Here is a 14909-nt window from a genome sequence, read left to right as displayed (position 1 = left end):
GGTTGATTTCCTGGGTCCATTTAACCCCTGGGGCCCCGAATCCCCAGGGTTTCCTTCCTGCCGAGGTGACCCACTTCTGTTTGCTCAAAAGGCCTTCTGCATCCAGGCTCTGCCGCTTGCCCAGCTGTTCTAGAAGCGTTGCTCCTGGGTAGGCCGTCTCTCCTGGATTCCTGGGGACCACCCTCTGCACACTTGGCATCACCTGACTTCACAAGAGCGGGACCCTGGTGTCCCAGGTATCTTTCAGTGGCAAGAGGCAGAAACCTTCCCCAGCTCCCTGCAGACCAATGGAGGAATTTCCAGGGTAGATTCAGACGTATCCATCATGGACCCTGAGGAGATGAAGCACAGTCAGGCCTCTGCAGGGGTGGAGTCAGTGCTCCTGTCTGTCCGCTGTCTGTCCCTCTGTCTGTCTGTACCATCGGCCTGTGGCCACGTCTCTGTGTTTCTGTCTTTGTGGCTCTGCCCCATGCCCTCTGTCTGTCTCTCCACCCATCTTGTCTCTCTGTGTTCTCTCTTCCCTGTCTCTGCCTTTCTCTGTCTGGAGCTCCCTCTGTCTCTCGGGGTTTGGACAGGATGCAGCAAGCCAGATGCCCCGGGCGTGACATTTAAGGAGACACCCACCCTCAGGTGCTGACCCTGCCCTGGCACAAGCTCCGGAGTTGAGCACCTCCTTAAATCTGTGCCCTGGGCCCCTTGCTCACCACACCCTGTCCAGGCTCTGCTTCTCTCATACTCTCGCCCATTCCCTCTCTTTGTCCGACTCGCTCCTATAGCCGAGTGTCTGTTTCTGTCTTGCTGGGTGGTCTCTGCTCATCTCAACACATCAGCAGCCTGATCCTTCTGCTTCTCTGGGTTGAAATCGATTGCCCAGCCTGCATGCCCCCTGGCCCAGCAGTTTAGTTTCAGATTTCCTGTTGGCGAATACAGCCCAGCTCAGGTCAGCCACGCATACCATGTACAGTCAGCTAGAACAGGGGCCAGGGTTGCCCTGGGCTTCCTTGGGGGGCTTGAGAACAGGCTGTCTGAGGAGGGACTGCTCAACAGTGAGGGCCTCCTTGGCCGTGATCCGGACCCCCAGGTCTGGCCCTCCAAGGTGGAGAATGGTGCAAGGACCCCCTGTCACTGCCAGAACGCAGACAGCTTTGTCCTTGGGCCGTCCTGGGAATTAAGGAAACCCAGAGCCAGAACCCAGTTGGAGGACAGGGAACGATCTGCTTACTCCACCCGCCTGCACCCCCTCACCCCCACCCCGGCTATGGTTTTTCCAAGTCTTGAAGCTCAAGCTGCCTCCTCCTCAAACATGCTGGATCCTCCAGCTGTGTCTGCAGAAAAAGTCATCATCTCCCGTTCAGGGTTCCGGTTTTAGATGTTGGAGCCCTGTGCATTGAAAACATGGCGCTGTCTCTCACCCACGCAGGAGCAGATGCCTAGAGAATCCGGCGAGCATCTAGGAGAAGGCAGCGGCCTCAAGCCTGGGGAGGAAAGGAAGCCCGGGGCGGGGCTGAGCCGGTCTCCAAACAGCTCCAGGCAGAGAGCACAGCCCCTGCAGGCCCAGCGAAAGGAGCCCGAGTGAGCCTGTGGGGACGGAGCGGCCGAGGGCACTGCCCAACCATTGTCTTCCTTCTGGCAGGAACTCAGTGTCCCTTTTCTCCAAGCCCTCTGGGGGGCTTTTAAAGAGCCACAGGAGAACTGGGGGGAGATGCAGCACAGTTTCAAAGGGAAAGTGTGGCAAAGGAGCTGTGCGGCCATTTCTTGCTTTATTGGGTCTGTGTGAGCCAAGGCAGGACACAGGCATGGGAGAGGCCCAGGCATGGGCTTGGAAGCCAGCGGTGCTACGGGTGCTGGGGGTTTAGGGCTTAAGTACACACAGCCTGATGCTTTCAGGTCCTGCTTGGGATTCGTGCACTTGCCCCATAGCCAGAGGGAGCTTCCCTGATAGCTCAGTTGGTAAAGAAGCCGCCTGCAATGCAGGAGACCCCAGTTTGATTCTTGGGTTGGGAAGATCTGCTGGAGAAGGGATAGGCTACCCACTCCAGTATTCTTGGGCTTCCATTGTGGCTCAGCTGGTAAAGAATCTCCCTGCAATGCCGGAGACCTGGGTTTGATCCCTGGGTTGGGAGGATCCTCTGTAGAAGGGAACAGCTACCCACTCCAGTGTTCTGGCCTGGAGAATTCCATGGACTGTATAGTCCATGGGGTCGCAAAGAGTCAGACATGACTGAGCGACTTTCACTTTCTTTCACTTTCACAGCCATAGGCGGCCTGCACCCCAGATCCTGACTCCGTCTTCAGGCCAGTGTGTTTCTGGGCAAGGCAGCACCCAATTCCCAAGCTTTGCTGGCCTCCTGCAGACAGAGAGATGAGGCCATCCCTGGCGGAGAAGGCTCCTTAGAAGCCCTGGAGCAAAGGTTATGCAGATACAGGCAATAAATCACTTTTGTATCAATCAAGCCTGTGGCATCTTTCTCAGAATTCAAGCGTGTGGCATCTTTCTCTCAAATCTTTTATTCCATTCATTCATTTGACTAACATTCACTGCTCCCCTCCTAAGTGCCGTGTTCTGTGCCAGGTGCTGGGGTTACTCGGGTCCCCCGTCCTCCAGGCTATCAGGGAAGACAGCTACCTACAGAAGCTGAGAATTACAGTGGGGTGTGATGGAGGTTCTTCTAGCGGGGAACTCAAAGGGCTGTAGCACTGAAAGAGCAGTTAATTCTTTTTCTTTTTTTTTTTAAACCAAGCTTTAAACTTTTTATTTTGTCCTGGAGTATAGCCGATTAACAATGTTGTGGTAGTTTCAAGTAAACAGCAAAGGGACTCAGCCATACGTAGACATGTATCCATTCTCCCCAAAACTCCCCTCCCATCCAGGTGGCACATATCATTGAGCAGGGTATTATGTGCTACACAATAGGTTCTTATTGGTTATCCATTTTACAAATATCAGGGTACACATGCCCATTCCAAAGTCGCTAACTGTCCTTTACCCGCCGGGTACCATAAGTTCATTTTCTAAGTCTGTGAGTCTTTCTGTTTTGTAAGTAAGTTCATTTGTATCATTTATTTTTAGGTTCCACGTATAAGGGATGGCATATGATATTTATCCTTCTGTCTGACTTACTTACCTCACTTAGTATGACACTCTCTATGTCCATCCATGTGGCTGCAAATGGCATTATTCCATTCTTTTTAATGGCTGAGTAATATTCCATTGTATATATATACCACATCTTCTTTATCCATTCTTCTGTCGATGGACATTTAGGTTGCTTCCATGTCTTGGCTTCCTGGAGGAGGGCATGGCAACCCACTCCAGCATTCTTGCCTAGAGAATCCCATGGACAGAGCCTGGTGGGCTACCATCCATAGGGTTGCAAAGAGTTGGATGTGACTGAAGCAACTGAGCACCACACAGCATGTCTTGGTGGAAAAAGCAGTTAATTCAATTGGGAGTCAAGGGAGCCTTCCTGGAGGAGGTGGCATTTTCTCTTGAGCATTGGAAGAGTTAACCAATAGGAAAGGAGGCCCTGGCAGACTTGGAGAAGGTGAGACATTTTAAGTCTAGGGTGAGGTAGGAGGGGACCGATGTGGCTGCAGAGGGTAGGAGGAGCAGCCCCCCATCTGGGTGTCATCCTGGCCCAACTGATCTCTTAAACTTCCAGCACTGAGCCTCTTTGCATCTGCTGCTAGCATGGCTTCCGTTGGCTTCCAACTTTATATAGGATGAGGCCCTGCACAGGGGTGGGGGAGGGAACTGGCTCTTGGGGGACAGAGGCTGTATCTCCCAGGCTCTGCCAGAACCCCAGGGTTGCTCTGGGGGAGGGGCTGGAGGCCCTGCACGCCTGGCAGGGCCCAGGTTGCACACATCACCTTGGCAGTTTGTGGGCAAACCCTCTTGGCCGAGGGGAGGTTGCACTGCCAGCCACTTCCTCCAGTTCCTTCCCTCTGCCTGTCGTCACGGTTACCTCGGCCTTGTTGGGGGTGAGGTAGAGGTTGGGCGGAATCAACTTTGTCCGGGTTTCTATTTCCCCAGATGCGGGTCAGCCAGAGGAGCTGTCACTTCTGGTTTGGTTTCAAAGGAGGCCAAGGGGCTGGGAGGTGCTTGGGTGCGGCTGTGTTGACAGGGCACCTCTCCAGCCAGCCTCCCAGGCCGAGAGGGCGTGGGTCAGGGAGAAGCTCCAAGGTGGTGGACCAGGAGACAGGGTGGCCCCTGCCAGGGCCTGTGCCGGGGGCCGTGGGTGCCAGTCTTCAGCTCACCCCTCGGTCCTGAACTCCCGGAGCATGCCGGGAATGCAGGCAGAAAGGCTGTTTATTTTCCTGGCCTGCAGCCCTTTTGGGCCGAGACCTTGTTCCAGGCCTCAGGCTGCCAGAAGCACCCCCACTGGCTCCAGAAGTGAGAGGGTTGGCAGGCCCAGGGCCGCCCGACGACTTCTTCAGTGGCCTTGGACTCTGGGCCGTGTCCAGCCCGGCCGATCCTGTGTGTCCTCCAGAATCCCCTAGCGGGCAGTGGACCATGAGAGGCTTCACGTCCAAGTGATCCTGATGGGCTGGGGCTGTGGTCAAGATCAGGGAGGGTGACGTCCGAGAAATCGGAGCGGGAAGCCTGACTCTAGCATCTCCTCGCTGGAGGGCCTTGGGCAAGCTGAGCAGGTGAACCTTAGTCTCACCGTCTGTGAAATGGGGCAGTCATAGAACTTCCTCATCAGACTGTGAGTGTGAGGATTATAGGACCTGTGTTGAAAGCATTGAACAAAGAGGGCAACAGATGGCAGCTCTTGTTATTATTAATAATATTAACCAGTAATAACCACGGCTCTGAAAGTCCATATTGGCGGGCAGTGAGCCTCTTCTTTCCCATTCGGTGGGCCCTATTTCACACATGGTAAGATTCCTAGTGTGTGTGTGTGAAAGTCACTTAGTCGTGTCTGACTCTTTGAGACCCCATGGACTGTACCCAGGCTCCTCTGTTTGTGGAGTTCTCCAGGCTAGAATACTGGAGTGGGTAGCTGTTCCCTTCTCCAGGGAATCTTCCCGACCCAGGGATCAAACCCAGGTCTCCTGCATTGCAGGCAGATTCTTTACCAACTGAGCCACCAGGGAAGTAAGTCTAGAGACTCGGAAGCCTTCTCTGCCTATGTCCTGAGAAGGGCACTTTGGGGAGCCCCTGGGATCTTGGGGTGCAAGTGGGTATCCTAGAGAAAGAAAGTGCAGAGGCAGTGTGCATGTGTGCTCAGTTGCTAGGTGGTGTCCGACTCTTTGCCACCCCAGGGACTGTAGCCCACCAGGCTCCTCGGTCCATGGAATTCTCCAGGCAGGAATACTGGAGTGGGTTGCCATTTCCTTCCTCAGTGCATAGGCAGAGGGAAGGATGAACCTGGTGAGGGGGTGGAAAGACTGCTCCATTATCAGAAGAGAGCTGAGGGTTCGGAAGGACCCAAGAGGGAGGACAGGGAGTGAAAATGGGTAGAGCAGAAGGTAAAATCAACACTCATGCTCAAGGTGTTTTGAAAGGAAATGCCTGGGAGCTGCTGGCCTGGAAAACAGTGCCCAGAGGCTTCGCGCCAGGCCAGGGAACAGACCGCCTGTTGGGTGTCACCTCTGAGTGAGGCGATCGCCAGGCTCCAGGCCTTCTGAACTCTGGCAGAACCCTCGTGGCCCTGCCTCCTGGGGCACTGACTCCTCCCCAGGATGCCCACCTGCTCTGCAGGCATCCTTGGGGCCTGGGAACTCCTGCATCCCACCTGCCGAGAGGCCAGCGGGCTGGCAGGGCGGCTCACTCATGGCGGGATGTGGGTTAGGTCGTCCATCTGTCTGAGTCTCGGGAGGGCAGCCGGCCGCCAGGCTTGCCTCGGTGTCTCATCCGTGGCTTTTTGCCCCCACAGCTAGACGAGGAAGAGGAGCGGAGGAAACGGCGTCGGGAGAAGAACAAAGTCGCGGCGGCCCGATGCCGGAACAAGAAGAAGGAGAGGACGGAATTTCTGCAGCGGGTGAGGGGGGCAGCGGCCAGGGTGGGCCCCGGCCTTTTCCTTTAGAGGCTTGTGTGCTGGTGGAGCGGGAGACAGCATCCCGGGCCTGTGGAATCAATGCATGCTCACTGGCATCAGCCCAGGCGGCCACGACCCCTCTGTTCCTATCCCCCACTTCTATCCAGTGCCCCCTCCCTGAACTGAGACGACCCAGGGGCAGCCTGATCGCAGGAAGGCCAGAGTCTATATGAGGAGCCAAGCTCCCCACCTCCAGCTAAGGTTTAGATCCTCGGTGCTGAGGGGCCCAGGTGGCCCAGGACAGGTACTCCCCATGGTGGTGCACAGAGGGCTCCCAAACTTGTCTGGCGTGGGTGCAGATGAAGTCAGTGGTAGCTCCCTGCACGGGGGCAGCGCATGCAGCCATGGGGCAGGAAAACACTCCTCCCTCGAGTGCAGAAGGCTCTTCCGGCCCTGACTCCCATCAGCCTGGACTCAGTCCCACTGAAGGTGACATCCCCCCCACCCCCCAGCTCTTGACTGCTGCCTCCAGGAGGACCACAGAGGTCAGCTCTGCACGCCGAGGCCAGTGGACGGCTGCCTTGCCTCATGGCCCTCAGAGCACGCCCCTGCCCCTTCATTTGGAATATGTCAAACAGGCGTTTGTTCCTTCTTCTGTCCCTTAGGATTTCCCTCCTAGTTTTGCTTTTCAGAAATGGTTGATGACTTTGAAGGGACGTGACCAAAACGCTGACTGGTCCCAGGTGGTGGTCTCCAGCCTCCCCACTCCCAATCTGTTGTTGGTTTCCAAATAACAACAGTGACACTACAGAATAGTAACGTCGTGGGTCAGGTTACCTTCCACAGTGAGCGGAAGTTAGCAGTGGCTGCTAACGTTTGTGAAGCGTGGTCCTGTGCAGAGCGCAGTGGGTGTTTTATTGGCATCATAGCTCTATGAGGGAGGGGCCTGTGTTATTCTCAGTCTGCTGACGGGGACACTAAGGAAGGCACCGGGGTTAAGTAACTTGTCCAGGTCACTCAGCAACGACCTGGGAGAACTGAGATCCGGCCTGAGGCTAACTTCAGAGCATCCGTCCTCAGCACTCTGCTCTACTGGCTCTCACCCATTCATTCCTTTGTTCATTCATTCTTTTGCTTGCTTGTTGGTTTGTGGACAGGCAGTGTTAAGCATATCCTGAGTGTCTGGCCCTGTGCTCGGTGGGCTGGGGACACACCACCGAGGAAGGACGAGTCATGGTCTCTCCTATGGGAGCTGGAGAGACGAGGCCAGGTTGGCCTGGGTCTTCTCTGGAGATCGATGGATCTCTTCTCATTCTGGCAACAAGCAGAGAACAAATCAGAGGTCACGGGTGTCAGCGCCTTGGGGCTGTGTGTGCACCTCCGGCTGTGAGCGTCTCAGCAGGGGAACGGTCAGTATAGGCGGGACTTAGACTCTGGAGCTGGAAGCCCCTCGGAAGGGATGGTGGACCAACGCCAAGAGGGAAGCTTTCAAGAAATTTCTAAGACACGGGTCTCACATAAGCCTTTAGGATGGATGGAGTGTCACACACCTCATTTCCAGCCCTGAGAGCCTGCGGAGCTGGGCGGGGCACAGAGGGAACACTCATATTCCACCCCCCGCCTTCCAGGGCCTGTCAGCCAGCCAGCAGGCAAGCTGTGCCCAGTGAATGCACACCAGTGACACACCAGTGCCACCAACAGTCAGTACCAGATGAGCGGGCAAGCAGCTTTGCGCATTCCAGTGACACGGGCTGAGCACCTACTGTGTGCCAGGCATTTCCTGGGTCCCATTTAGTCTCATTCCACCGAGCTAGACCCTGCCGATCCCCCTTTTAGACACGTACCTGTAACACGGAGAGGTCAAGTTCCTTGCCTGAGGTTACCACTGTCAGCGTGCGGTGGAGTCAGGGTTCATCCATCCATTTGCTGATCCATCCATCTGTCCTCAATGCCGAGTGAGCGCCCGCCGCACAGTGGGCCCGCAGGCAGGGGCGGCAGGCGGCAAACAGGGATGGGATGTGTGCTGAGCATGAGGTTGGGCAAGCCCGGGGGCGCTGTGAGCACAGATGGGGGGCGGGGCGGCTGTCAGAGTTGAAACTGCAGAATGACTCCCGATGGGCCCATAGACCAGCAGCAGGAGCCCACACGGGGAGGGACAGGGCCAGAGGGGTCACCACGAACAGCCAAAGCACAGGCCAGAGGCCGAGGTATTGTTTAAGGCTGTGGTGATGGGATTGAAAAGAATGCTGGTGTGGCTAGAGTGCGGGGTCTACGGAGAGAAAGGGGTCCAGAGCCTTCATGTGTTGGGGTGGTCCCCGTGCTGGCTTGTCCGGGGCAATCCCTCTTTAACTAAGCCTGTTGTCCTGGCCTGGTTATTAAGAGCACCTTCTTTCACTCTCATGCTGTGTCCTCCTTAGGATGAAGTGTGTGGTGCCGGAGAGCCATGGGAGGTTTTGGGAGGAGAGGGACACACCCTGTCGCTGTGGTTACAGCGAGGAGTGTGGACTGGGGGACCCTCCCCCTGGGGCTGGAATGGGAAGATCGGTTATATCACTGTGTTATCCCCAGGGGAGGAGAAGGCAGCTGTGGACCAAGAGACTTGCATGGCCTTGGGGTCTGGGAAGGGGGCCTGGGCAGTTCTGCTGGGGCCCACAACCAGCCGCCCACCATGCTCCCCTCCTCTCCTCTGACCTTGGAGGCTGAGGCCTCGTGTAAGGGTTAGGGCACAAAGGTGGAGGCTGTGTGGACAGTCCATGCCTAATGACATGAAGGATTCGCTTGTCGTTTATTTTTTAATGTGCCAAATACATACAAGGCTCAGAGGTACAAAGGTATATGTGTGTGTATGTGCACACACACGCACACACACACATGCGTACACACATATGGGCTTCTCAGGTAGCACTGGTGGTAAAGAACCCACCTGCCAGTGCAGGAGACGTAAGAGACGCAGGTTTGGCCCCTGGGTCAGGAAGATCCCCTGGAGGAGGGCACGGCAACCCACTCCAGTATTCTTGCTGGAGAATCCCATGGACAGAGGAGCCTGGCAGGCTGCAGTCCATAGCGTCGCACAGAGTTGGATGTGACAAGCGAGTGAGCACACATGCACGCATACACACGTATATGTACAATATAAAAAAGTCACCCTCCCATCCTTGACCCCTGGGGACTCACATCCAGGCTAGGCGATTCCTGTGGCATCTCAGACGTCATCTGCCTCGACCAGGCAAGGCCCTGAAGGAGGCAAGAGGCAGGCCTTTGTGTGGGTCAGATCCCTGGCCCTGCAGGCCCAGGGCCACCTGAGCACCTCTGCTGTCCACGGGCAGGAGCAGTGGCTGCTGGGGGCCCGGCCTCTGCAACCCCACTGGGCCGGACACGGTTCCCTGGGAGTGGGCAGCAGTTAACACCATCGCACGCTCCCCTGGTGCACGTCGATCTTCAAGGCCACTCTCTCCTTGATGGCCACAGTGACTCTGGGAGGAGGCAAGGCAGCCGCATCCACTGGCTCAGATTCTGAGACTCGGAGAGATTCACACAGTGGCTGAGTCATGATGGGGACCCAGAGCTTCCTCCACTGCGCAGCCCCCTACTCACCCTCCCCTGAGGGATCTAGTTTACAGCAGCCTAGCTGGCAAGCGGCAGAGTCAAGATTTTAATCCAGACAGGGCTTTGGGGCTCGGAAGTCTGCATCAGGCTATTTTTTTCTTACAGAAAAAAAAAAAAAAAAGTTGGGAAGTGGAGCTGTATTTTAAGTGCATTAGGGTAACTTTGAAAAGTCAGTCAGAGAATCTTCATGCTGAAAGTCCCCTGGGCCAATCATATTTTCTGGGGGAGGGGGGCGGAAACTGAGGCCCAGAGAAGGGAAATGACTTGGCCAAGGCCACACTACCTGGACACCCCAGCGCCTCACCCTGTGTTTTCTCTGCTGCCTTCACTGACTGCCACGGAGGAGACAGAACCTCCTGCACGTGCATTAATTCCATTCTGAAACGACAAATGGCTTCATTTTCTCTAGGGCAGTAAATATCTACCAGAGGCAAAACGATAAACAAAAATGCAAGCAGAGTTGTTCACTTCCTCATTAAGGTGTGAAGATCCTAGCCCATGTTGATTGAATTAATTAGGAAAACAGATTAGGTAATTGTTGTTCTAAAACCACAAACTAAAACCACTTGTACAATCACGGCTAAAAAAAAGATTTTTCAGAACTCAGTTTATACTTACCCAGTAAATAAGTACATAGCATCGACTAATAAAACAGGAGAAAATCAAACAACAGAACAGCTATTTACAGCCTGACAGACTATCAAAGCTCAGGATATTCCATGATGTACCGGTACATTTTCAAACCAGCAGAATGTCATGCCATTGCTATGATAAATGCACAGGGAAGCCAGTTGCGCACCCCGACTTGGTCTTTTTGTGTGATACCGATGTGAGGTGGGTGTGATGTCTTTTCAAGGGCGAGGATGTATGTGCAGACCAGCTGGACCCTGCCCCTTGCTTGTCCCATTCTAACTTCCATTTCTGGCACAACCCGGCCCTTCCTTGTCCTGCCCACCGCTCTCCAGAACAGCTGCCACCTCCCCGCTTCCTTGGACCCTCCCCCATGCTCACAGGCTGCTGTCTACCCACCGCCCACTCTGCAGACGCAGGCAGTCTCCCAGACCTGCCAAGTTTTCTTGGAAATGGCCTCCTCCTCTGCTCTCCTCCTTTGCTTCTTCATCCCCACTTGCTCGTGGCTTAAAGCAAAAATTCCTCAAGCCTCCCTAACCCTTTGGTTTACAAAGTGCTTTTCCCACGTGAAGTCATTTAATCCCCCATGATCATCGTTTTTTTTACAGAAGAGATAACTGGGGTTCAGGGAAGTTAAGAAACTTGCTCTTGACTCTGATTTCCAAACCCCAGGTCTGGCTCTAAACCCACCTTCCCAGCTTGGTGCCCTAACAGGTCCAAAAGTGACAGGTGGTCACCGGGGAGGATTTTTAATCTCTTAAACGCATCTGATGCTCTGCCTTGTCTGCTGTCCTGGTTCACTCAGAGCTCGCTTCTTGAAACATCTTCCCACTCTCCCACTAACTTTCTCTGCTCAACCAGAGTCAACCCATTTCTCCAAACGCAAGATCAGACCCGGTCATTCAGCCCACTCTCACAAGGTCTTCTAGACCCTGGAGGGCTAATGGACACTTGAAAAGCTCTGCCCGACCGTCTGGATCCTTCTCCCCCTTGAGTGGAAGCTGCACACGATCCATGTTAGGGGCTCATGGGCCTCGGGGCCCCTTAGAGGGTTCACTGCACAAAGCAGGTTCTCAGCACTTGCTCCTGGGTGGGTGGATTGAACCGAGACTCCTGGAGGCGGCAGCTCAGAGGATTTGGAGTTGGAGCTCAAATTGTGTCTGGGGGGAACCAGACAGTCAGAGACATTCCCAAGGTCACCAGCTTGTAGACCCAGTGAGCAGGCAGCTAAGATTATCCCCTACCTGCCCCAGACTCATGGTTCCACGCGGGGTGTCTCCTGCCCTCAGAGGCTCCCCGCTTGGGGTATTAGGAGAGCAGTGGACCAGCCCAGCCTCCCTGTCACTGCTTGTCCCATTGAATCCCAAACCACCCTAGCTGGCTTTCAGTATTTTCCCCCCCGAGCATTTTTTCCTTCTTTGAGGCTTTTCTCCCTGAGCGTCTGGTCCCGAGGACTGCACGTCTCAGCAGTTCTGAGTCCCCAGGCGCTGTGCTGCCTCCACAGATGTGAGTGCTAGGAACAGCTCAGTCAGCCTGGCTGGTGTGGGGAAGACAGCAGCACTGAGACCAGAGACCCCAGAGGGAGCTCTGAGGCCCGGCCGGGAGGGGCCACTCAGCCCATCACAACCACAGCCCGCTGTTTGTCAGATGCCGGTTGCCCGGGCTCGGCAATGGACCAGATGCTTCTTGTGCGCTAAAGGATGTCTGGGAGCATCCCTGATCCCTACCCTCTGGATTCCAAGGGCACCCACCCTCCCCAGTTGTGACAACCCCGAAATGTCTCCAGATACTGCCAAATGTCTCCTGGGAGGCAAAATCGCTTCTAGTTGAGAATGACTGGTCTCAACCGTTGCCAGCCTTTGGGTGAATTCCAACCTCCACACTGGTTATACGTTTTTAGATAGAGTCCAGGAAATACCAATTCAGGCACTCCTATATTTTAGCCTGTTAACTTCCAAGCCTTGAACTGGTGTGCCCATCATCTTTCCACATCATGAAAGAGTAAGTAAGTAAGTAAGTGAAAGTCACTCAGTCGTGTCCGACTCTTTGCGACCCCATGGATTGTACAGTCCATGGAATTCTCCAGGCCAGAACACTGGAGTGGGTAGCCTTTCCCTTCTCCAGGGGATCTTCCCAACCCAGGGATCGAACCCAGGTCTCCACACTGCAGGCGGATTCTTTACCAGCTGATCTCTCAGGGAAGCCCCACGAATGAGTAAACTCCCCATAAAACAAGTCAACACCCCTTCCTCTCCCTGGAGCCTCCCCGACTGAACCGGAAGTTCTCTGGCAATCTCACTTGAGGTCTGTTTAAAACCACATTTTGGATCCAGAAGGATGACTGTTGTTTGCCTCCCAGTGGGCAAAGATTCCAGCTAACAGGGGATAAGGAAGAGACTGCTTAAATAATTATAGACCAATAACCAGGAAGCACATGTTTTAGGAGGAATTGCATGTCCACACTGGGCTTGTGGATGCCACAGGCCAATATATCCCCAACATGCATTTATCACACATAAAGCACTTTCTGTGGCACTGCCGTCGTGGGCCACCTCTAACCCCTCTGTGGACCCTCCACGCATCTGCCCTGGATCCACTTGGCCTCCTTTCTTCTCCCACCCTTTGTTTCCTGTGCAAAGGCCCTGAGGCAGGAGAGTGTTTGGTATATTTGAGCCACAACAAGGAAGCCACTGGGCTTCCCCGGTGGCTCAGTGGTAAAGAATCCACCTGCCAATGCAGGAGACATGGGTTCCATCCCTGAGTCAGGAAGATCCCTTGGAGAAGGAAATGGCAACCCACTCCAGTATTCTTGCCTGGAGAATTCTATGGACAGAGAGCCTGGCAGGCTACAGTCCCTGGGGTCGCAGAATCGGATGCGGCTGAAGCAACCAAACAACAACAACAGAAAGGAAGCCACTGTGGCCAGAGTGGGTTGAGTAGGGGATGAGAGGTGGAACATGAGCCAGGCTGGCCCCAGGATGTACCCTGGATTCATCCCACTCATATCACAGGCCAGTGTCTGGTATGACGGGCAGGATCTGAACAAAGTCAGTTACTCCGGGGGACTCTGTGGCAGATTCTGTGCTTCCTCCAGGGGGAAACTGACAGACAAAGGCCAGCCTGGAGTGCCCCGTGCCTACCCAGGTGGAGAGCTTCTCCATGGAGCTGGTCCCCACCAAGAGCTTAAAGCCTCATCTCTGTTTTTGCATGCAGGAGTCTGAGCGGCTAGAACTCATGAACGCGGAGCTGAAGACCCAGATCGAGGAGCTCAAGCAGGAGCGACAGCAGCTCATCTTGATGCTGAACCGGCATCGTCCCACCTGCATCGTTCGGACCGACAGCGTCAAGACACCCGAGTCAGAAGGCAACCCTCTGCTTGAGCAGCTTGAGAAGAAGTGACCGTGGGCTGGGAGGAGGAGGACAAAGGAGGAACAAGGAGGAGGAGATGGCGAGGAGGAGGAGGAGGGCACCAGAGGGCTCTTCCTTGGTGTGCGAAAAACTTTACACCGGAGGCACAGCCAGTAATTGGCCGGGCCTTTTTTTTTTTTTTTTTTTTTGTGAAACTCAGATCAGCCGCACAAGGGGAAGAGCCGGCTGATGAAACCCAGAAGGACCAAGCGCTGAGACCAAAGTAGACTCGAGGGTAGGGCTGTCCCGCTGGGGCCCAGCTCCACAGAGACAGGACAGAGACACCCCGGCCAGAAAGCAGCCTCAGGCACTTGTCTGGGCTCTCCGCCCGGGTACCCACCCCAGGGACCTCCGAGCAGCCAGGAAAAGCCATGAGTTGCAACCAAACGCACGGCTGAGGATCGAACCGAGCGACACTGCCATCTGCCTGCCCCAGCCCTGACCCCTGACCCTGCTGCAAGGCCGGAGAGAGAGGGTCGCGATGCGGGGCCTGGCGGGGCCCTGCCGGGGAGCAGCAGCTGGGCGCACCCTGGCCAGCCCTGCTGGAGTTTGCTGTGGGCACGAGGCGCGGGCGCCCTTCCAAAGCACATACTCATTGAATGTTTACAGACTGGCTGTCCTGGCAGGGCTTTCAACTGCACATGTTTTTTATACTTTCTTTTTTTTTTTTTTTTAATATTTTTTACAAAAAAAAAAAAGATTTTATACAAGCAATATATATATGGATTTCTATAATCACTCAATGTGATACAGTATAAATATGCTACAGTTTGTTTGTTACGAACAAATATCCAGCAGTTATGGTCATCGTGTGTAACTTCTAAGTACTGTAGTCTCTGGGTGTCGGGGGGTGGCCGGGGAGGGGGTGGGGTGCGTTTCCATCCTGGTAAACCCTTCATAGTACTCAGCCCTGTATCACTCAGTAAACGTTACTCTTACTTACCCAGCCACCTCCTGTAGTGTCTGCCTGGGGAATGGGGGTGCAGGGCATACTTGGTCACCCGTGGTGTGCAGAGTCGGAGAATGTTTGGAGCATCTACCGTGGGCCCTTGGTTTTCACAACAATCCTTCCCTGGTAAGTCTTTATATGCCCATTTTACAGATGAGGAAGTCGAGGCTCAGAGAAGTTATTATATATATACACAGTACTTCATTTATTCACTCAGCAAATGTTTCCTAAGTGCCAGCTGGGAGTGTGCCAGGTACTCTTACCAGGCGCTGAGTAGTCCCTGGGCCCTGCACTTATGGAGCTGACGGTCATGAGCTAGATCTTGTACCTGC

General features: G+C 54.6%; 1 protein-coding gene across 3 annotated transcripts in view; it reads left to right on the top strand.

The window, feature by feature from the left end:
* The window catches only part of JDP2 (Jun dimerization protein 2), a 42676-nt gene extending 28249 nt beyond the window's left edge, over positions 1-14427 (top strand). For all 3 annotated transcript variants that reach the window (XM_043920846.1, XM_043920845.1, XM_043920847.1), the window contains exons 3-4: positions 5883-5987; positions 13434-14427. In XM_043920846.1, coding sequence (XP_043776781.1) covers positions 5883-5987; positions 13434-13619 — 291 coding nt within the window. In that variant the 3' untranslated portion in view covers positions 13620-14427. The remainder of the gene's footprint in view (positions 1-5882; positions 5988-13433) is intronic.
* The last annotated feature ends 482 nt before the right edge of the window (positions 14428-14909 follow it).

This window comes from Cervus elaphus, chromosome 12 (assembly GCF_910594005.1).
Source record: "Cervus elaphus chromosome 12, mCerEla1.1, whole genome shotgun sequence".
In the NCBI taxonomy this organism is placed as follows: Eukaryota; Metazoa; Chordata; class Mammalia; order Artiodactyla; family Cervidae; genus Cervus; species Cervus elaphus.
Note: the sequence above shows the minus strand (reverse complement) of the source record. Positions and strands in the feature narration are given on the sequence as shown.